Source organism: Sminthopsis crassicaudata, chromosome 3 (genome assembly GCF_048593235.1).
Source record: "Sminthopsis crassicaudata isolate SCR6 chromosome 3, ASM4859323v1, whole genome shotgun sequence".
Taxonomy (NCBI): Eukaryota; Metazoa; Chordata; class Mammalia; order Dasyuromorphia; family Dasyuridae; genus Sminthopsis; species Sminthopsis crassicaudata.
In genome coordinates, this window is record NC_133619.1 from 457,541,810 (window position 1) to 457,565,379 (window position 23,570).

The 23,570-nt window shown below is 35.9% G+C and overlaps 1 protein-coding gene across 2 annotated transcripts in view; it reads right to left on the reverse strand.

The window, feature by feature from the left end:
• Window positions 1–6,710: 6,710 nt before the first annotated feature.
• DAPL1 (death associated protein like 1) overlaps window positions 6,711–23,570 on the reverse strand; it is a 31,587-nt gene continuing 14,727 nt past the window's right edge. The window contains exons 3-4 of one of the 2 annotated variants that reach the window (XM_074303390.1): window positions 17,539–17,599; window positions 6,711–7,149 (exon numbers count right to left, since the gene is read on the reverse strand). In XM_074303390.1, the coding sequence (XP_074159491.1) occupies window positions 7,033–7,149; window positions 17,539–17,599 (178 nt within the window). In that variant the 3' untranslated portion in view covers window positions 6,711–7,032. The remainder of the gene's footprint in view (window positions 7,150–17,538; window positions 17,600–23,570) is intronic. The other variant, XM_074303391.1, reaches the window with a different exon arrangement.

Genomic DNA, 23,570 nt, shown 5'->3' on the forward strand with positions numbered 1-23,570 from the left:
TCTCTGTATTCCTCCTGCTGGTCATTTCTTACAGAGCAATAATATTCCCTCACCTTCATAGTATTAAGATTTTCAATGGACTCTAATAGCAGCCACAAGTTTTCTTACGACTTGCCATAAGGATTGTGCTATTCTCACAATGTTGGGGAGACAGGAAGACTATCCAATGTAAACCCCAATAAATCATTTTGGTCCTTCTATTGTGAAAAGTCAGCAAGAATGCATAGGAACTGTGAGGTATTCTGCAGGGGAGGTGGTTTGCTATAGGAATCTGTGGAGAAGTATACTTTTATGTATATGAAGAGAATTACCTTTTCTATCTACTTTGCTATGTAGCTGATATATTTGTTCTAAACTAATGTGTTCTCTTGCAATCTAGTAAAAGAAACATTGGTGGAGGGTTTTGAGTTGTGAGTTGGAGTGCATCCTCTCACAAAGTGTGCTTTGAACCTGGGGCAGCATGTGTTTCCAAACAAATAGAATCCTCTTAAACAGATTCTCAATACCATACTGCAGCTTTCTGAACTTCCCCAAAATGAAGGTGAAGTTCTGTCCCAACACTATCAATCTTGTTCTATTTGGGTAAAACATTCTATCTTCCATAAAAATCTTAATAAAAAGTGTCAGCATGGTATGGAGCTGATAACTGGTTCTTTCAGGCCATGTTCTGGGTTAGAAACTGGCAACTTCTGCCAAGCTATAAAGGCTTGATGTACAAATTTTGGATAATGTGTCTACCCTTTTATATATGACTGAATAGGTATAGTTTTTGGAATTTAAACCAGATATCTTCTCTGAATCTATTACTTTTGATATTTCTTATGGTACAATAATATTCTGTTTTATTGATATATCAAAATTTGTTCTCTCATTCCAGAATGAATACATATCTACTTTGTTTTCAGTTCTTCACTGAAACAGTGTCATGATTTATGCACTCTGAATATTTTTCAACATATGAATCCTTTCTTTCTATCTCTGATCTCTTTGGGTGGTATATGCGTAGTGATGGTATTGTCACTACTAATGGGGAAAAGCATGCATAATTTAGTGACTTTGGGCATAGTTCCAAATTGCATTCCATAATGATTCGATCAATCACAGCTCCATCAACAGTGCATGAGTGTATTTCTTCTACAGCCTCTCCAATATCTATCATTTCCTCTTTTTTGTTGTGTTTGGCAAAAAATAAAATGGGAGTGAAGTTTATATTACTTTCTACATTTAGTGGCAATTGTTCTTTAAACAAATGATTTGTGATAAATTAACTGGCAGCTAGGGGAGAAAGAAATAGGTCACAGGAATGGAAGTTGAGAAGTTAAGAGATTTGTTGAAGGATATTCTTTGTAGCAAATAGATGTTTTAGATGGGTGGAGATTAGATAGACATTCTTTAGGTCTGTATTTTGACCTGAATTTCCACCAGGTATCTGGAAACACAGGGTGTTAGATAAGCTAATAAAGGAAAAGGGATGTGAAAATGAAAAAATGGGTAGTTTTCCATACTGCTAGATGGGAAAGAAGAGGGATGGTGACCCTGAAGTTTTTAAAGAGTTCAGGACTAGATATTGATTTTCATTGGCTGCATGCAGATCAACTAGTGGGGTAGGAATGGGGAGACGAGAGGAAGATATCAGCTCCAAATTCCAACTTGTGATAGTAACACAGATAGTACCACAGATAGAGGAGGGTAGGATGGAGTACAGGTTCAGTGGTGTATAGAATCTCGGAACTCATTCACCAAGATGGCTTGCAAGTTTCCCCTCTTTATACCCCTTATATCAGAGATTTCTAAGGATTCTAGGCCAGTGACTGGCTAAGTGAGATGGGTCCAAGGAGCTCAACCTTTTTCTATCTTCTCAGGTTGCAAAACCAATTATTTATGAGAAGTAGGATGCATCAATCTCCCCAGAAATACAATTTTGGAAGCAGGGGATTTTCTCCATGGTTTAGGGATGCAAGGTGAGATAATGAATTGTTACAGGTAAATGGAAACAAATAAAATATCCTAATGAAATTTTTATAACCAATCTTTAGACTAAATTGAACCAAGGCAAAAGTCTTAGAACTTGCTTCTGCAGTATACATATATTTAATTTATACTTTAGCATATTTAACATGTATTGGTCAACCTGCCATCTGGGGGGGGAGGGGAAAAATTAGAACAAAAGGTTTGGCAATTGTCAATGTTGTAAAATTACCCATGCATATATCTGGTAAATAAAAACTATTAAAAGAAAAAAAAAAGAACTTGCTTCTCTAGGGAGAGCAATAGAGTCTTTGCTTTAAGGAATTAATGCTTTCTCCTTGGATCCTACAACTGAATAAGAAGGGGAAAGAGGATTCTAAAGTTAGGAAACAATAGGTCTCTATTTACTAATATAGTTTCATTTATACATACATCTTTTCTAACAAACAATATAATTTACATGCTTATAGGATTATGTTGGAAGGTTGGCACTTTTGTCATTGCAAGTGCCTACCTTCCATCAACCCTGTAAGCATGTGATTTATATATATATATGAAAGTTTGTTTTATTTTTATATATATTTACACATATATTATATACATGTATACACACAAACATATATATATATGTATATATATATATATATATACACATATATATATGTATATATATATATATATATATATATACACACATATATATATACACATGCATACATACACATTACCAGAGTGGTAGAGAACAACAGAGATCAAAAGTTATAGAAAGCATTGCAGCGATTAAAAACTCTTGGCTCTGCTGGCATGAGTAGGCAATGACCTCCCTTTCACCCTGGTCTCCCCTCTTCGCCATTCTTCATTTCCCTAAAGGGTTCATGTTGTGATACAGGAACCACCTGCCAGTGGCTACTGGAGATCTAACTCAGACCTGTAGAATGGATCTTTTCATGTGAGAAGAAGATGATGATGATACAAGGAGACTGAGAGGCAGTTCTATTCTCTGACCTCCCTCCTCTTCCTTCTTGTCTCCAATTTATTTCATTCCCAATCCACAAGGAACATCTGCATTAGTCAAGGCTGCTTTGCAACTCCTTCAAGTGTTATGATCCACAGCTGTGGAGGCTCTCAGAGAATTGACCTGCCCCTTCCCTTAGGTATGGTCCTTAACAGGTTCACCCTTGGGTTTTGGCTCAAGCAATGTCAGTTTGCTAAGATGAATAAAGATTTCCAGCCTTTTAAAAATGAAACAAACAAAAATAAGGACCCTTGTCCTTAAAGCTTATCTAGCTCTTATCTCACCCAAATGGACTGTCTGATGGGCAAAAGTCAGCCAGCCTCATAACAACGTTGAGCATTGATAACAACCCTTTCTTCTCCTTGGACATCCATAGGAATGTTAGCCCATACTTTCTCACAAGGGCAGTCCAATGTAACTGGTTGTGACAACTTCCCTGCTTTTCTTCAGCATTAATAGGTTTTTTAAAAATAATTTTTAAAAAATTTACACTTAAATACAAAAAGAGAGAAGGAAAAAACCATGCCGTGTACACAGCAGACCCTAAGAGATTCAATATAAAACAATAGATTTCTATTTCAAGAAAACCTATATAATAATACACATTGTTTTCAAATGTGTCCTGGTTTTCTTTGCTTCCTTGTCAGTTTTCTTTTGTTCTTATTGTGCACTTTTTACTTTTTTCCCCTCCTCCCCACCCCCATCCTAGAGAAGCCTGCAATTGAGCATGTATATAGGTATACACACATATACACATAAATAGATATCTATAAACATGCACACATATACTCATTTATATATAAGATCTTATTATGTTTATTTCCTCCTATCCCTTGTTTTTCTGAAGATGGATAACATCTTCCTTCATAAATCCAAGTCTTTCCATGTTTTTCTAAATCAACCAGTTCATCATTTCCCATACCATAGCAATATTCTTTTCTGGATTCAGACAGCATCTTCTTTCATAGGATCTTTGAGATTAATTTGGGTATTTATAATTGTCAGAATTACTTGGTTGCTTAAAGTTGGTCTTAAAACAATGCTGCTGTTTTTGTATAGAATATTCTCTTGCCTTTGCTCATTTTGTTCTTTATTAGTTCATGGAGGTCCCTAGATGCATTTCTTCAGCATTAGTCTTGATTCTAGCCCTACCTGATACAGTGGACAGAGCATTAGGTCTAGAGTCAAGAATATTTGAGTTCAAATGTGGCCTTAGACACCTTTAGCTGTAACAACAAGAAGAAAGGAAGTCTTAAAAGGAGAATACTATTCATGCAGATTATTTTTTTGTTTTGATTAAAAAAAGTTGTGTTCAAATCTTTGTGATCTCATTTGGGGTTTTCTTGGCAAACATACTGATGTGGTTGGTCATTTCCTTCTCCAGCTCCAGACACAGAGTTTAGTGACTTGCCCAGGGACACACAGCTGGTAAGTTTCTGCTGGGTTTGAACTCAGAAAAGATGAATTTTCCTGACTTCAAGTCCTGTACTCTATTCATTCTAAAATATAACTGCCCGTGTGTGTGTGTGTGTGTGTGTGTGTGTGTGTGTGTGTGTGTGTGAATGAATGAGTGATTTGTCTTTGTGTGAACCTAGAGAAAACTAGTTGACATTTGCCAGGCCGCAGTATTACTTCATAATACATCTGCACTGGCTGGTCCCTATTTATGGAATGTGCTTTTTCTTTACCTCTTGCTGTTTTTGCTTTCCTTCAAATCCTAGTTAAAACCCCACTTTTTTGATCTCTTTAAAACTGTGCCTTCCCTTTGTTGATTATCTCCAATTTATTCTGTACATAACTTGTTTGTTGTAGTTTGAATCTTGTCTCTCCCATTAGATTGTGAAATCCTTGAAGAGAGGGACTGTTTTTCGCCTTTCTTTGTATCTCCAGAGCTTAGTACAGTGCCTGATATAGGCACTGACATAGTAGGTGCTTAATAAATGCTTTTTGATTTGGTTTGACTTGTTATACCATATGCCTGTGTTTCTAAAATAGCTATTTATTGGTTAAATATTGATATCTATAGTAATTTTGAATGTCTCAATGTTTCCACATCAAACTCTCCCTCTCTTTAGCTTTTCCTTCTGGTCCTTGACTGATGCTAATAGTCACTCTCATTATGTACTAGATCCACTGATATTTCAGGATTCTGACAAAAGAGGTGCCTTTTCCCATCTCCCCACTTTTTTGCTATACTTTTTCTACCTGAGATGGAATCTTGAATTTTAAAAGTTCCATACTTCAAGGATTTTTAATCCTCCATTATAAAGAAGATTCCCAGAACTGTGTTTGAGAAGCAATAATCAGGTAAGTAGGATGGTGGATAGAGTGCTGGATCTGGAGTTGGGAAGGTTCATCTTCCTGACTTCAAATCTGGCCTCAGAACTTTACAAGCTGTGTGACCCTGGGAAAGTCACTTAACCCTGTTTGCCTCAGTTTCTAGAATGTAAGCTAGAGAAGGAAATGGCAAGCCACTTCAGTTTCGTTGCCAAGAAAACCCCAAATGGAATCATAAAGTGTTAGACATGACTGAAAAATGATTGAATGACAAAATAGATAGTAGTATCCAAAGCAGACTTTGAACCCAAATCTTCTAGACTCCATCTGTAGTGCACCATCAACTTGTGTTGGAACCAATCCTGACTTGTTAAGGAAAGCCTTCATATGCTTTACAATGTATTTAAAAAACACTCATTCTAGTTTCCCTATTGTCTAGATTTATTCTCTTCCTGAAGAACATTATTTGAGAATACATTCATGAATATGTGCAAGATAGATGAGAGAAGATGGAGGCTCATTGCTATTTACTCTTGGCCAAGTCCTTGGGCTTCTAAGAATTATGAACACTGGACATCATGTCTTCTCTCTTTATAGTACTGGGCTTTCTATCTCTGTAATTTGAATGTGCAGAGTGTGTAAGGAATGAAAATGAGTACTTAGCCATTATTTTCCATTCTCTACTGAATAAGAGGGCAGGTTAGACATCTGATTGTGACCTGACCATAGATGACCATGATATTTGAGTTGGAACGTATCCTAAATGGTATCTGGCCCAAACTTCTCATTTTATAGATGAAGAAACTGAGATGTACAGAGATTGTGGTTTGCTCAAGATCATATAGTAGCTGGCAGACTTAGATTATGAACCCAGGTCTTCTAATTTCAAATCACTGCTCTTTCCAATTCATTGCATTCTCTTAATCTCTGGCCACTAACTCTATATCTACATGGCATATACCTCTATGTAGACTCAAAACTGGTAGCAACTGAAGGGAGAAGAATTATGTTCTCTGTTCTGATTCAAATGAGACTTTACACCATCTTTGCCATGGATAATGTAAGCTGCTAACCCATATTCTATGGCAAGCTCCAGCATCATGGAGCCTGTAATGCCAGAGTAATAAATTTTCTATAGTTCCTGAGTAAATGGCCTGATGCCACTATAATTCTTTCCTAAGTCCTTGCATGATTTGAAGGTGAAGGAAAAAAAAAACCTGTTAACCTCACTCTTTAGTCTTTCCTGGAGAAAAGTTGAATGACATTTGTTTGGGAAACTGGAAAGATCCATCTCATTAACTTAAGCAATTAAGGATGCCTGCCATAACAATAATACTTTGTATATTTGTGGAATAATATATACATTGGAAAGAATAACCTACTCTTCTTTTTAATTTCTTTCTCTCAATTTCTGTGTAGTCCCTTAATCTGTAAAAAAAAGAAGATGAAATTGGACATAATAAAAAATTTTAATTGTCACAAAAATGAAATTATAACATTATAAAAAGCATATTATAACAATGGAAAATGTTTTATTAGAGTACAAAACTATGACATAGTCAAAATACACAAAAAAAGAATTGGATTTACATTTACAAATACTTTGTTGTCTAAAGTCAAAAGGGAAATTCCAAAAAACACTTTTGTATGCTTAAATCTGTGGGAAGGTTTATTTATTTTTTTATTTTTATTTTTTTTAGGTGAGATACCTGTGAGCTTTGAGTACAAATGCTCCATGCTGATAGAAAGACATAAATATTTTACTTCACAACTCAGCATTTTCGAGGCTGTTGAATAATATAGATCCTTTTCGGTGGGACGGTTTTTTCCAGGCCAGGTCTCGGCTTTTGATGAGCCACTTGAACTGCAGCTGGAAATTTGTGGCTGATCTACAAGGTAGGAACAAAAAGAAAAATGAAATGAAAGAATAATCCAAACTGAATTTTTCTCTGCCTTGGTCTTTGGGGAAAAGTTTTTTGACTATAAAAAATGTCAAAACAAGTAGAAACTCATCAGGTCACATGAACCAGCACTGTTGAGTTTGGCTGCATTTTCAGTAGCTTCCCCTTATAAGCACCAGAATATGTATAAGTCTGAGTCTTCCTTATGACCTCCACCCTGTGCAACTTTTTTTAAAGACATGGATGACCAGTCATGCCAGAAATTAGTCAGTTGTGCCATTAATGAACTTGACTGTAATAATTTTATGACTGTGAATCTTTTTGAAAAGGAATGTGAAAACAGAAAAGTATTTTGAGAATAAAAACCAGAATGGATAGGATCTTTGAAGAAAGATTAAGACATTTTAGATTATTTAGTTAAAGAGAACATCAAGGGATGATTTAATAATTTAAGCACAGAGAAAATAACTATAAGAAGGGTGATGGCCATCTTGAATAAAGAAAGAACTAGAGGAAATGAGCTTGAGTGGTATTAGGGCAAAGAACAACTTGTTGGTAGGAAATTCAACCCTAGATCAACTAAGGTATATTACACAATTTCCATCTTTTAAAATACCACCAATGATGTCAAATAATTTAGATCAACAGTTCCCCAACTTTTTGGTCTTTGGTTCCCTTTATAGTCTTAAAAATTATGGAGAATACCCTCAAATTTTTTCTTATTTTTGTGGGGTTTTATCTATTGATACTTATCTTGTTGGAAATGAAAATATCTTAGTATTATTATTATGAAAGCGATTTTGACCTCCTGGATCTTTTGCAAAAGTTCTAGGGGCCCTCAGTGGATCCTGGAGTATGATTTCAAAGCATTTCAAGTTTAGATAATTTTTTTTTCTAGAATTAAGAGGTTATATGAGCTATATATCAAGAGGCAATTTGATGGGGCAGCTAGATGGCAAGTGGATAGAACAGCGGACTTGAATCAGGAGGACCAGAATTCAGATTGGACCTGAGATACTTAACACTTAATAGCTGTGTGACCCTGAGCAACTCACTTAACCTCAATTACCTTGTTAAAAAAAAAAAGTGGGAGACAATTTGATATGATGGAAAGAGCACCAGATTGGAATCAAAGGACCTGGATTCAAATCCTATTTTGGGATGCTTGCTTCCTATGTCACTATGGACAAGTCACTTAACTTGGATGGCCTGTTTCCACATTTGTAAAAAGAAGGGATTATACTTGGCTGTTGAGATCCTCCTGACTTGATCTATAATTACTGGATTTGGAAAAAAAAACCTTCAAGGTTACTTAGTCTAACTGTCACTTCTTACAGACTAGAGAACTTGGGTCAATGTTCAGCTCTCCAGTATCCTTTCAGTTTCAGGATCCCAAGCATCATAAATAAAATATTGATGGTGCCTAAGGGCACCTTCATCTCCCAAAAAGTAAGGCATTCTCCAAATGTTAGGGAATTTCTCTAGTGATATTCATTGTAAAATTCTAAATCAAAGAGGGAAGAGGAAAAAAAGGATTCTTTTTGAATCTCAATATTAAACTACTTTGGAACCAAAGCATGAGAATTGTCTGGGGTATTTGGGGGCCATTCAAAATCACTGCAAACATATGGGTAACCTATCTACTAATTAATGTTTTGTTTTTGGTTCTTGGAACAGAAAATTCTCTATCCTGGGAACTTCACTCAGGGGGAAAAAAAGTTTCCTCCCATTCTTAACAAATGAAGCCCAAATGATGAGTCCTTGCTCAATGTTGGCAGAATTGTTTTAATGTAATTGAGGAAAAGACTGAATTTCTAGGTCCTCTTGACCTCCTAAAGAGAAAAAAAAATGAACACCAGCATTTTCATTATTCCAGTTGGGATCAATTATTATCAGAAGAGTAATGTAATACCAGAGATTTGGATTGACCCTAAGAAGTCGCCTACTTTGGTCGGTTCAGTGGCTGAGCAAATTCTGCTTTGAGAAAACCCTTTTGAATTAACTTCATATTAGATTCATAGCTTGCTTGGGGGTGATGGGGAGGCCAAACAGGAAAAAAAAAGAATAAAGTAAATAAGGTGTGCATCAGAGAACAAAAGAAAGATTTACAAGAAAGTAAAGAAAAAAATGAACATTCATTAATATAATTTCTTCTACTAATACACACACACACACACACACACATACACATATATACACACACATACTTTTTTAATCTGGTAATGTGTTATATATTTTAAATCCTCCCTAATATTCTGCTAGGCACACGACAATGTTCTCTTTTGTTTTATTTTGGTTTTGTATTCCTTTTCTGTTTTTCTTTTTTTCTTATTTTTTTTAATAAAATAAATATAAATAAAACATGTTTTCTATAAAATTAAAAAAAAAACTTTATATTAGATTTAAGGAGTAATAAACAGGAGACAATTTGACAGGTTATCTCACCAGTTTTAGGAGATAAAGTTATGAAAACTTTCTCCAAGGTAGATTATCTATTCCATAATAATTAATAGCTTTAGAAAATTTCCTGGGAGGTTAAGTAACTTGGCCAGGATCACACGGCTAAGGCCCAGATTTGATCCAAAGTCTTCCTGACTCTTGAGGCTGGTTCCCTATCACTAGACAGCCAAGGTCCAACTTAAGGTTAATAAAATTATTTTTAAAACAAACAAACCCCAAACCACAGTTATGTAACTGAAATCCGGGCAGTTAGCCAGAGGAGAGTTGGTACAACATGCAAGAACTAGAAAGGGAAAAGGACCACAGGTAATATCATATTTAATTGTGGAATTGGAGGAGGGGAAAGGAGGTAAAAGCTGAGAATCTGAAAAGGCAAAGATAGAAAGAAGGGGAAAAAACCTAAGTTGGAAGCATATATTGCTCAATATTATTATAATAATTGTTTTCCATTTGTGAAGCCTCAGTATTATGTGGGAAACCTATAAACTGGTAGGTATTGTTAAGTAACTAAGGAAATGTTATCATAATATTATTCAACCCCTTATCTAGTTATTAAACTAAGAGGCTGAGTCAACTTCCCTATGCTTCTGTCAAGACAACAACCTGACCAGAAAAAAAAAAAAATCATCAGGATTCAGAAGGAAGTGGAAATAACTTCATTTAGGAAAACAGCTTAATAATCCCGAGCAGGTTTGGGAAACTGAAGTTTTAGTTCACATATAGGATTTTTAATGCCAGATCTCCACTGGAAGGTGCACAGCAGGCTTCAGTGTTCCTTGTCCTATTTTCTATCTAAACTCCATCTTGAAATTGCTTGGTGGAGTCTAAGAAGCTCAGGATAGAACTAAATTGAATATAAATTGAGAAGACTATTATAAAGCAATTATGAAGTAGGTTCAGAGAAACCTTGGAAAACTTATATGATCTGATACAGAATGAAGTAAGCAGAACCAGACAAAGAGTTTGATATTAAAAAGATTTTAAAAAAATAAATTACTTTAAAAAACTTAAGAACCTTGGTCAGTGTAATGATCAGCCATAATTCTAGAGGAAAAATGGTGAAGCTACTGACTTAGATGATGGACTCAAGATGAAGGATGAGACATGATGTTTTAGCCTTGGCCAAAATGAGAATTTATTTTGTTTGATCATGCAATTTATTACAAGGGTCTTTTTCTTCCCATTTTTAAAAAGTAGAGATGGAGAATGGAAGGAGAAAAAATACTTGATAATTTAAAAAATAAAAGTTTAAAAAAATTACATTTTTAAAAGAACACAAATTGAAATGACCTACATATGTGTCGGTAGAATGGAGCAGAGGCCAGAGAAAATCTATTCACTAAAGGCTGACCAAACAATAAGAACAGAGAATATGCAAACATATAATTCACAGAGAAAGACAATATGTGTGTTCTATAGGCAGAATTTGTTTTTCAGTGGGTATTTGGCATCTAATCTAATCAGTGGGAGCTCTCAATTATTCATTATCATCCCTTGCAAAATAATAGAATCATTGGCAATTAAGGTTTTTTTTTTCCCTTCCACACCTGGTCTTAGGATAAGACAGTCTTGATTTTTGGTGGCTAAATTTATAAAGCAGAGATATACTTTTGATTCCATGTGAAAAAGGAGTTCACGGTAAGAACTAAATGTATACCATTCAGCCTCTATGACAGAAGACAATGATCTTGACATTTCAAAGCAAATCAACAGGAAAAAAATTATCTTTTAATTTTTTTTCTTTTGGGGACTTAATAGTCTTAATTAATAGAATGCTTTAAGATTCATGGTTACAAACTCTGAGAGGCAGTCTCAGGGTTAGAAAGACAGGGGTTCAAGTTTCATTCTAATACACATTGTCTGGACAAACCAGGACATATTGCTGAATTCCGCAGTGCTCTTGGCAACTCAGACCAAACTGCAAGCCATTTGCAGACTCTACAGTGGTAAAGACAGCACCCTCTAACAAATAAATCTAGCCCAGAAAGAAACAAAACAAAATCGTCTAACTCACAGAGTTTTGGGAGAGAAAAGCCCTTTGTAAATGTCAAATGTTAGGAAAAATATGAGTTGTTAAACCAGTTTGGCCCTGTTTTGGGGGGACTAAGATTGATACCTATGGCTTCATCCATGTAGAAAATTCCCAGGAAGGCAAGTCCCTCCAGAGATGTCTCTCCAAAACCTGATTTTAATTAATCATCTTAATGCCTAGAGCTTCTTGTTCAGGAGCAGCACTTAAACTCAGGTTTTCTTGCCTTAAAGACCAAGACTCCATCTACTCTGCCATACAGCTTTTCTGGTTATAACTAGCCTATTCAAAAGAGAAAACTGGGAAGAGTAAAAGTCTTCCTGGTTTTGGTTGTGAAAGCCACTTTGGAGGCATGAAGACAGCTTAGTTCTCTCCTTTAGAGCCCAAATTTGGATGATAGCACCAGACAGTTATTTTTTCTTATTCATCTTTACAGGGTGTTTAACTTCAAAGTCTACTGTTGGCACTTCAATTTCTACACACGGTTAAGTAAAGTGCTTACAACAAAACATCCAGACAAAGTCAGTGAAACTCAAAGATACTCCCATGACAGGACCCTCATCTATAAAACAACAAAAAGCTTTCTCTTGAGAGCTTTCTGCCAATTCCATTTCACAAAGAACTCACTGACCTGTCTGGTAACTTGGAAAATGGGCACAACTTTATCCTCAATTCTACCCACATTCCTATATATAAATAATGCCTAGCATTTATTTAACACACTATCTCTTTTTTTTAATCATTTATTTTTAATATCCTTTTTAAAAATTTTTGAATTTTGAATATCCATTGAGAAGACAAGCAATATAATATCAATAATATAACACATTTACTTTTCAAGTAGATTATTTAAGGTCATTGATGTAGAAAAAATTTTAGTATTCCCTTACATTTTACAGAAAATTGAAGTTCATGGAGATTAAAGGACCTGCTTAATGTCACAGAAGTATTGAAGCATCAAAGTGAAATTTGAATCCATGACTTCAGACTCCAGAATCAGTGTTCTTTCCATTGTGCCTAGCTTCACAAGCAAGCCATTGAGTTAATAAATCAGGTATTATTGTGCTTAAAAACTGAATTATGTTTTTATATTCTTAAATAAGTGAGGACTAAGAATTGGCAATTGATGTTTCTTTTTTTCATTTCCAGAAAGAGGACTATGGAGACCAAATATGGATCACAGAATAGTATTTTCACCATTTTTGTTGTTATTGTTTGCTTGCTTGTTTTTTTTTTTCTTTCTAATTTCTCCCTCTTTGATCTTATTTTTCTTGTGTAGCATGATAAATGTGGAAATATGTTGAAAGAACTGCATATGTTTAATTTATATTGGATTATTTGCTGTCCAGGAGATGAGGGAGAAGGAAGAAAAATTTGGAACACAAAGTTTTGCAAAGGTAAATGTTGAAAGCTATCTTTGCATATATTTTGAAAAATAAGAAGCTATTTTTATGAAATTAAAAAAAAAATTTAGATGACTTCTTCAAGGCAAAAACAATAATAGGAAGCATTTATGTTATGTTTTAAGGATTGTAAAGCACTTTATAGTTATTATCTCATTTAATCCTTACAACAAGCCTGTGAGGAAGGTGCTATGTTCCCCATTTTTATCAGTGAGGAAACTGAGGCAGAAGCTAAATGCCTTACTCAGCATCACACAAGCTGGTAAGTGTTTAAGGATGGATTTGAACTTGTTTTCTTAATGCCAGGAATAATCTTGATGTGCTATTAGCAAACAACAAATATATATGGGAGGTGGATTTGATTTCTAACCCAGTCATAATGTATTTTCTAAAGAGATATATTGTTATTGTTGTTCAGTCATTTTTCATCTGTGTTCAACTATTCATGACCCATTTGGGGTTTTCTTGGCAAATCTGGAGTTGTTTGCCATTTCCTTTTCCAGCTTATTTTATAGGTGAGGAACTAAAGCAAACAGGGTAACACAGCTAGTAAGGATCTGAACTCACAAAAATGAGCCTTCCTAACTCAAAGCCTAGCACCCTGTACCACTTAGCAGCCTAGATATGAAGATAATCACTAACCCTAAAGGCTGGGAGATAAGATCATACAGCCTGAGGGCTATAGACATGAATTAGGCCCGAATTCCCCATTTCATGGCACTAGCTGTTCTCTACTACAAGGATTGGTAGTATAAATCCATTTTATCCTCATCCTTTAGGGATGTACAGACAGTATCTGTTAGAGGGTGAAATTAGATATGTAACGAATATACAGGATGGGACAGAACACTCTGCACAATTCAAAGGCCATAGTCTGGACTCTAGACTCTGCCACATACTAGTTGGATGATCATGGAAGAACATGTTACTTATTCTGAGACTCAGTTTCTTTATCTACAAAATGAGGATAAACATACTTGTATTGACTGACAGGATCGTGATGTGGAAGTGCTTTGTGAAACAACATAATAAATACAATAATGGACTTAGAAAGATTAAATGGCTTTTTCTTGTTCATACAGCTAGTTAGTTTTAGAGGTAAAGATTTGAATCCAGTCTCTTCCTAACTGTCCAACACTGAACCCACTGCATTTTGCTAAAAAGACAATCAGTGAACAGAGAAAAAAATGTATGATTGGAAGAAGAAATGAAGGCTATGTTATCTGGGCTGGACCACTGAAACTCTGCACTACTGGGAAAAGAAAGAGGAATGTTTGACATGGCAAATAAGAATGTTGCTATCATAAAATATTTGAAGGGCTGTGGTGCAGAAGAGGGAGTTGACTTGTTTTGGTCCAGAGAGCAGGAATAGGAACAATGGGTGGAAATTGCTGAGAGGCAGATTTCTATCTGATATAGGGATTTACTTTTAGAGTTGTCAAAAAATTGAATGGGTTACATAGAGAGGGAACTCTTCCAGGGTTATCAAAGGAGCAGGTACTTGATAACCAATCACCATTCTTCCTGTGTTACAAAAGAGATCCCAGATCAGGTTTGGGTTACAACAGATGACCTCTGAGGATTCACACAGCTTAGAAATTCTATGGTTCTATTTGAGGGATCTAAATGAGTTGTCAAAATTGGAAGGCTGTTCTTTGTATCCAAAGCCTATGTTTTTCTCCTTTTAATATTCCAGATGGTGTTAGCACATTTTCATTTTATTGCTACAGGAGAAAAAAACCCCCAACAAAACCCAGAACAAAACAGTTGAACAGACCCAGAAATTATAGCCAATAAATGGATGATGTTTTAGAGGGGAGCAGGGAGATGGAGCAGTGGAGACTCATTTCATTCAATTTGACAGTAATGTCTTGTAGACTACCTATTTAGGTCTCTTGTCATTGATTTATGGAGACCATAGGGCCCTTAAACAAGGAAGGAGAGCAGTTACTGTAGGACTTTCTATTATAAAATTGAGAAGTCTTCCTCAGCCCTTCTCCCCTTGGTTGATAGTAAGTACCTAATAAGTGTTTGTTGACTTGACTATAAATGTAAGAACAGGAGGAGAAGTAGCTCATTAATATCTGTGATAGTTATTTAGGATGAGAGATTTAGTACAAAAAAGACCCCAGAAGCCCTTTAGCCCAACTCTCTCATTATGAGTCTAGAGAGATCATAGTGACATTAAAGTGGAAAAGCCAGGTGTCCTTATATTTAAGGTCACTAGATGGTGCAATGAATAGATCACTGGTCCTGGAACTAGAAAGACCTAAGTTTAAATCCAGCCTGAGACACTTACTAGTTGTGTAACCATAACCATAACCATAACCACAGGCAAATCACTTACTCCTTCTTTCCTCATGTATAAAATGAGCTGGAGAATGAATCCATTCCAGTGTCTTTCCCAAGAGAAACCCTCTAAAAGGTCACAAAGAGATAGACATGATCAACAACAAAGCTTCTTACTTTAGTGCGTATGTAATTTCTACTCTACACTTTGTAGGAGGATGATAAGGAACACTTATTACCAACATTTAAAAATATTAATACTAGCTAATATTTATGTGGAATTTACTATGTGCCAAGAATTGTGAAATGCTTCACAATTATTCTCATTTGATCCTCACAACAATCCTGGGAGAAAAGTACTATTATTAGTGCCATTTTGCATTTGAAGAAACTGAGGCAAACAGGTTAAATAATTTGTCCAGAATCCTACAGCAATTGAGTGTCTGTGACTGCATTTGAACTCAGGTCTTCATTTATTCCAAGTCCAGGTTCTCTATTCACTGTGCAACTTAGCTGTTCATATCAGATTTATGTTGTCAGGTAAGAGCTTATAAAGGTCTTTGGAAGAACTAAAGGATATTAGAATAACATTGTACAAGGACTATTGTACAAGCCCTGAATTTGAAGAGGGGACCCCAGAACTCTGAAAATCCTTGAAGGAGAAAATCTCCTTCAACTCTGCCTCAATAAGGGACACTGCCCCAAGTCTTTTTCCTTTAAATGAATTTAAGTTTTGACTGCTTGAGGGGAGAACGAAGAGGGAACCCCAAAACTGAAAATCCTTAAAGGAGAAAATCTCCTTCAACTCTGCCTCAGGGAGGGGACTCCACCCAAAGCACAAACAGTTTCATCTTTGTTACCTGGATGGGGACCGCTCAGCCATGAAACTCATTGAATTCAATTCAAATTCTAGCCCTAGCTGAAACCCAGAGAGGAGCCACCTGGGACTCCACCCACAAGCCCCCTTCAGCTTATAGCCAAAACCCTTTATTATAAAAGACCCAAACTAAAACCCTCTCTTTGCAGAGGTTCCAAACATGCCAGCCCTACGCTTGCACGCCAAGGGTCTCTGCCCACTGGAATACTGTTTCCAGTGTCCTCTTCTCTTTACCTATATCTATTTCCTTAATTAGACTTTAACTTTACTTCCAATCCCCATAATAAACCTCTTTTATCAATTTAGGTTTTTGGTTCTGTAAATTCCTTTATAGAGAACTGCTTGTGCCACTAAAAGGGAATCCTCAGAACTCCCTACCCTTGTACCACCACTAAACCTTATTTAACTCCCTGATCACCAGAAACCCTAATTTTATTTGGGTACCCCAAATCTAAACCTCATCAAATTGACCTGAGTTGGATCACTTCCCCCAGTCTAAATTCCCAGATCTCAGCTCAGTCTCAAACCTCAACTCCTATTTTCCTTTCTGCAGTGAATTTGGAAAACAGTTTGAATCAACAAGAAAATCGGGGGGAAATTCCTTTATTTCTAGGGGACAAAGAACACACTTTTTCTTTCTTTCTTTAAAAAAAGATAAATATTCTTAGGGATGAATTTGAATTGTAGAGGTCTGTTTTGTGAAGTCTGCTACATGGTTTTGCTTTTGCTTTCCATTCTATTTTCAAAGGGATTTATTAAGCACCCATTTTAGGAATTTGACCTTGAAAAGTGACCTCTCTTAGCTAAATTGTTCTGTGTTTCATTGTCATTAATGGAAAATGATTTTTTTTCCCCTAAATGCTGATTCCTTTGTTAGGTGAGCCAGAGATGTGGCTACCAATTTTGGTGCCTGGAGCAAATAGGGCAGAACATACACCAAAGCAACTGTTTTCTTTTTTTTTTTTTTTTTAACACAAATTTTGGAGAGGAAGAGGAGAGACTTTGAGACACAAGTGCCAATGAGTGAAAAAAGGAACACATTCAGGGCCAAGCTGGAGCTTACCAAAGGTGCAACTAAGAGACAATACGAGGACCACAGAGTAGTGTTCAATTTTAACTTGTCTTACTAAGTAGATGGTAAGCAAATTTGTTTCTAGATGTTGAAGGGGTATACATTATTTTTTTCTTTAGGGGGTATACATTCTGCAGCCTCCCTCTAATTTTTAGTGATCTGGGAAAAGTCCCAATTGCCCTGTCCTGCTTAGATCTCTGAGGTAAATGTTTTTGTCCCTCTGTGTGTATTCCTTCCCCACACTTACCTTCTCTAGAGTATCATTCAATATAATCATACTTTGCATTTTAGCAACATTGGCAAGAGTACTGAAAAACAAACAAAAAAAAATTTCATGTGAGATTTTTGTTTTCTTCCTTTCCCCTCTAAAATGTTCGCATATGGTATGTGGACTTCATTTCCTGCTTTGGCAATGTCTGATACAACTTTCTGCTTTGCATGCCTAAGTGATATGGGAGAGAGAATCAGAAGGAATCGAGTTCAAGTTCTGACTCAGACATTCATTAGCTATTTGATTCTAGGAAAGTCACTTCATATCTGCCTCAGTTTCCTCAACTTATAATAATATTACCTACCTTGTTTTGAAGATAAAATGAGATATTTGTAAAGCACTTAGCACAATACCTGGCACCTAGTAGGTGATATATAAATACTCATTTCTTTTCTTTTTTGTTTCATGCCTATAAGGCTAAGAATCCTGTCTCTTGGTGGCCAGGTAGCCAGCCACGCTTTGTAAGCAGAATTTTGGGTTGTAGGGCAGTTTGTCATATCACATCCTAGTATAATCTGACAGTACAATTTCCTGAGGGAGACCATGCATTTGGCATCTGAAGGGCTCATATTTGTTAGCCTAGTCACTAGGATTAAAGACAACGATTTATTACATTTAGTTATTTATTTACTCTAAAGCACTCTCCATTTTTTTTAAAAGGCAATTTTCCTAGAAAATGTAATGAGAGTTGTTCACCCACGAAAATGCTGCATTGGAGTGATTAAATACATTCATTCGAGAAGTGAAGGTAGGTCTGTAAGTGCTGAGCTACTGACATACCGCTCTCTGAGATTTCCAAACCAATTCCTGTTTTTTAATAATCATTATTCCTGTACTTTAGCTAAAGTTATTTCAGTTACCATTTTCTCCCTCATTTCAATATTCCTGTAGCACAAATCAGTTTTAATATTGTGTCTCCATTTTCCTGAGGTCCAGAGAAAGAAATATTTTGGAAACTGAGAACAGGGGAGGCTTCAGACTGTATGGAGTTCCCTAGGCACTGAGAGAGATTTCTAGGCCTGTGCAGGAGTCTCTGGGAGTCAGCTGCAACTGAGCTGAATGTTAAATTTCCAATATGAGCATTTATATTTTGTAAAGTGGCAAACACTACAAATCAGAGCTTGATTTATTGTTTTATTGATTGTCTAGACTTAAGAAAGTGATGGAGAAAATGTTAATAAGACATATTAGATTTAAGGAGGTGTCATGTCTACATTTTATTTATTTTATTTTATTTTTTGCAGAGAGCAGGTTGTCAAACATTTACCCGAACACTTTTAAGATAAATCTTGAAAGATCTTTCAAGATTTATCTTATCAAAGACAATAATAATAATTAGAATTTTTAGTGCTTTAAAGTTTGCAAAGTACATTACATGCAATTATCTCATTTGATCCTCATAACAGTCCTGGAATGTGGGTCCTATTATTATTACCATTTTACAGGTAAGGAAATTGAGAGACAGAAAGGTTAAACAACTTACCCAGAGTCACACATTTAATAATTTTCTGAGGTTAAATTAAATCTCAGGCCTTCCAGACTCCAATTCTAGCACTTTATGTACTGTGTAATCTAACTACCTAGATTCAACCTAGTATCCCAGAGAAAAAAAATATATATGTATAATACACACATACACACATATACATCTTACAAAATTTAGAAAAAGGAAAACATACTTTAAAAAATTATATATATATGAAATAATCTTAATAATCTTAAGATTTAAAAATATAAAAAGTAAGCTAATAAATATAATAATATGGCTTTATTTTTAGGCCATCATAAGGTCTTAACAAAATTATAAAAGAAAATCTGGATTCAGAAAATGAAACTGACTATAAACCAAATAAAGCATATATACATACACACACACACACACACACACACAAATATATATATATATATATATATATATATATATATATATATATATATACATATATATATATATAAAACTAAAGAAAAAAATTTGAGGAAAGATAAGTATTAAATTTTTAAAATCTTGGTGAAATAGCATATTTTTCCAAATAATATGAGAATAGTATATTCATATATTAACTATAACTAGACAATAAAAGAAAGACAAAGTGTATAATTATGAGTTTATTAAAGGCAATTCTGGACATCATGTTTTTCAATGGTTTCTGAGAGCAAGTGAAGTTTTCTCAAAAAGTCTATGAGATGAAGGCCTAAGTCATGTGATTCCTATCCCCAGAGGTCTGCAGAGCTGGAAGACCGGCCTTGGACTCCAGGTTACAGGAAATCACACTATCGTTAGGCCTAGGGGGTCTCTAAAGGTCAGACCCTAGGTCAACTTTAGGAAGTGACATTACCCACAGGAAGCAGATAACAATGGTGACCATTGGTCAGTAATAATTACTTCCTTTTTAGTCCATCCAATGAAAAGACTTGGGTTTTGCGGTTTAATTAGCATTACTACTTCTTGCTTGCCAGGTCAGGTACATGTTGGGAGCTGACATACTTCCCAGGTGTGTGAGGGCCTCTCCCTAAAGAGACTAAATAAATGCTTTCTCTTTGTAACTGAAAATGTCTCTGATTAGTTAGTTTGGGAATGGGGGTCTAGCACCCGTCCCACCCATCTTCATGATACCATCTGTAGTTTTCTTGGCAAAGATACTGGAGTGGTCTATCATTTCCTTCCCTTTCTCATTTTACAGATGAGAAAACTAAAGCACACAAGATAAAGTGACTTGCCTAAAGTCACACAGCTACTAAGTATCTGACACAGCTACTAAGTATCTGAGGCTGGTTTTGGACTCATGAAGATAAGTCTTTCTAACTCTAGGCACTCCATCCCCTGCACCATTTGGCTGCCCTGATAAAGAGAAATATAGTAGAAAGAACACTAGCTCGGAGGGAATCTAGGTTCAGATCTTACATTTGATGTTTACTGGATATGTGATCTTGGGCAAGTCATTTAAACTCTCTAGGTATAAAAATGAGGGTATGTGGGATAGACTAAGTTTACTCTAAAGTTTTTTCCAAATCCAAAGTCTGTGATTCAATTTTATAATTAGGAAATTGGAGGGGGAGGCACCCTAAGAGCTATTCCATATGACATGGGTGGGGAGGGTAAACATAAAAAATGATTATTTAGGTACATGTAAGTACTGTTTATATTTTCTACATAGATTTCAAAGAGAAAAATATTTCCTTCTTTTGGATTAGTTAAAATCTCTTCAATTATCAGAGCAGCCTCAGCTCTTGGGAAAGAAACAACTCCACTGGAATCAAAGCTTCTAGTGATTCTGAAGGAGGTGCCAGCAAGATAAGCTTGAGGACAAATAAGGGAGGTGCCAGAAACAAAGCCAGTGTCAACAGGAGAGTCAGTGAAGAAAAATAAGGAAGTGCTTATGTTGCATTTGGGTCACTAGAGTGGAAGGATACCCAAGCATTTTCCAGCAGGACTAGACAAGAACAATGAGTTTGCACTGCAGGGTGTCAAAAGGGCTTCAGAGCTTATCCAAACCATATCTGGTTAGGCTGAAAAGAGTTTTGATTTCTCTTTCTGACTCAGTTGCCTGGGATTGATTATGTTTTTAAAAATGTATGTATGCTTTCTGTGTCTTATATTCCTGTACTATCCCAGGTATCACTCTGTGCTTCCCTCTCTAAGAGCCATTCTATATTACAAATAGGAAGTTGGTTTTCTTGTGGTCATTTTATTTTTTTTTTTGGTCTGTGTGTGCGTTTCTATTTTTCTAGAGTCAAAAAAAAAGTCAGCACAATTGATTGACACATTGAGAAAAGTCTAGAAACTTGCACTTATGTAACACCTGTGGATCTTTCACCTATACAAAGAAGTAGTTTAGAAGTGTCTTCTTCATGAGATTTAGGTTTTGGGGTTCCCTTTAGTAGGGAACCAAATAATAAGGTCTAGATTTATGGAACCAAAATGAAATTAGGGTTCCTGATGGTCAGGGAGTCAAATGATAAGGTGTAGTGGCAGGTTTGGGGTTCAGGGAACCAAATGGAGAGGTTTGGCTCTCCTGCACCCCATTGAGATTTGGCACAAGGGTAGGGAGTTTTGGGGAACCCTCTTATGGCGGTGCAAAGATTCTCTGGAAAGGAATTTATAAACCTGAAAACCTAGATTGATACAAGAGGTTTATTATAGGAATTGGGAAGTAAGGTTAGAAATCCTGACAGAGAGGCATGAAGTCTGGTTAGGGAAATAGGTGAAGGTAAAGAGAGGATAACACTGGAAAAGAATATTATTCCTGCGGGCAGAGGTTTCCGTGGCATAGCCTAACCAGCATGTTTAGAACCTCTCTAAAGAGAGGATTTTAGTTTGGTTCTTTTATAAGAGGAGCTCTGGCTACAGCTGAAGGGAACTCATGGGTGGAGTCCCAAATTGACTCATCTACTTGCTGGGTTTCAGCTTGAACTGGAATTCAATGAGTTTCTTCAATTCAATAGGATTAGAATTCCTTTTGCTAGATAACAGAAGGAAACTCTCTTGTTTGCTTTCCCTCCAGCGGGGTCCCTCACTGAGGCAGAGTTGAAGGAGATTTTCTTCTTCAAGGATTTTTAGAGTTTCGGGGTCCCTTCTTCATTCTCATATCTCTTCATTTATATCTCATTTGTTCTTTTTAAAAACTTCTTAAATTCCCCCAAATTGCATGTAAGAACAATTTTTGACATTTATCTAAAATTTTTTTTGTTTCAAATTTTCTTTCTCTTCTCCCCTCCAGATAAGTAATTTGATATAAATTATACATATACAATTATGCAAAGTATATTTCCATATTAGTAATGTTGTAAAAACACCCCCCCAAAAAATGAAGTGAAAAATAGTATACTTCAATATGCATTAAATTCTATAAAAAAACAAATCTGAGGTACAACCTCACACCTATCAGAGTGACCAATATGAAAGAAAAGGAAAATAGTAAATATTGGAAAGGATGTGGGAAAATTGGGACACTAATACACTGTTAGGGAATTTGTGAATTGTTCCAACCATTCTGGAGAGCAATTTGGAACTATGCCCAAAAGGCTATAAAATCAATGCATACCAGGGGCAGCTAGATGGTTGTACCATTTCATAGCAATGTATTAGTGTGCCATCTTCCCCAAATCCTTCCAACATTGCCTGTCATCATTTTGGGATTATTTTTACTCATTTGCATCAGGTGAAACCTCAGAGTGGTTTTAGTTTACATTTCTCTTATCATTGGTAATTTGCAGCATTTTTTTTTTTTTAATGTGGTTGTGGATACTTTGCAGTTTTTTAAATTGCCTGGGATTTAGGAAGATGAGAAAAGTGGGCTGAAGAGTCCTAGAGAAGTGGCCCATTTGAGAGATCAGTAGGTTTGGCTAGTCTCTAGGGGGTCTTAGTTTACTGAATGTAGCAGATAGAGGCAAGTTTTTTTCCCAGCTCATATTTCTTTACCAGGCCTGTTACTGGTTTTGCTGATTTTTACTGTGACAGTGAATTGTTGATTTTGTTAATCCCTTAGATTTTCAGCATTGTAAGAGATGTCTAGACATGGAGAACCTCTAGCAACATATCATTTTCCCAAGCAAACAGACAATGTTTTGATTGCCTTTAATCTCCATCATTCCTAATCGATATCTGCTGACTTCCATCACTCCCTGTCCTATCATCTGTAATCCTTCCAGAGTTTTTCCTCTATAATATGTACCCTCCCTCTGCCAGCCCATTTCATTGTGACCTTCAAAAACACACATCCATTTTTAAGAACCTTCCCTTTGTCCTATATCAATTCACTTTACACTCTTTCTATATTACTGGGCTAATTATTGGCTACCCTCTCCAACACTGGATGCTTTTTCTCTCATTCCTTCTGGGTCAAGAAGAGGAGCAGACATACTCCTTTCTTCTCATCCCCATTTATCTGTCTCATTTTTATGGAACTTTCACCCAGTCCAACTCCCTGTGTCACAGTTATCTACTGACTTCTAGGTCTCTTTCTTGTCTCAAAGAACTCTACCCCTGGATGCCAGTTTTCCTTCTCACT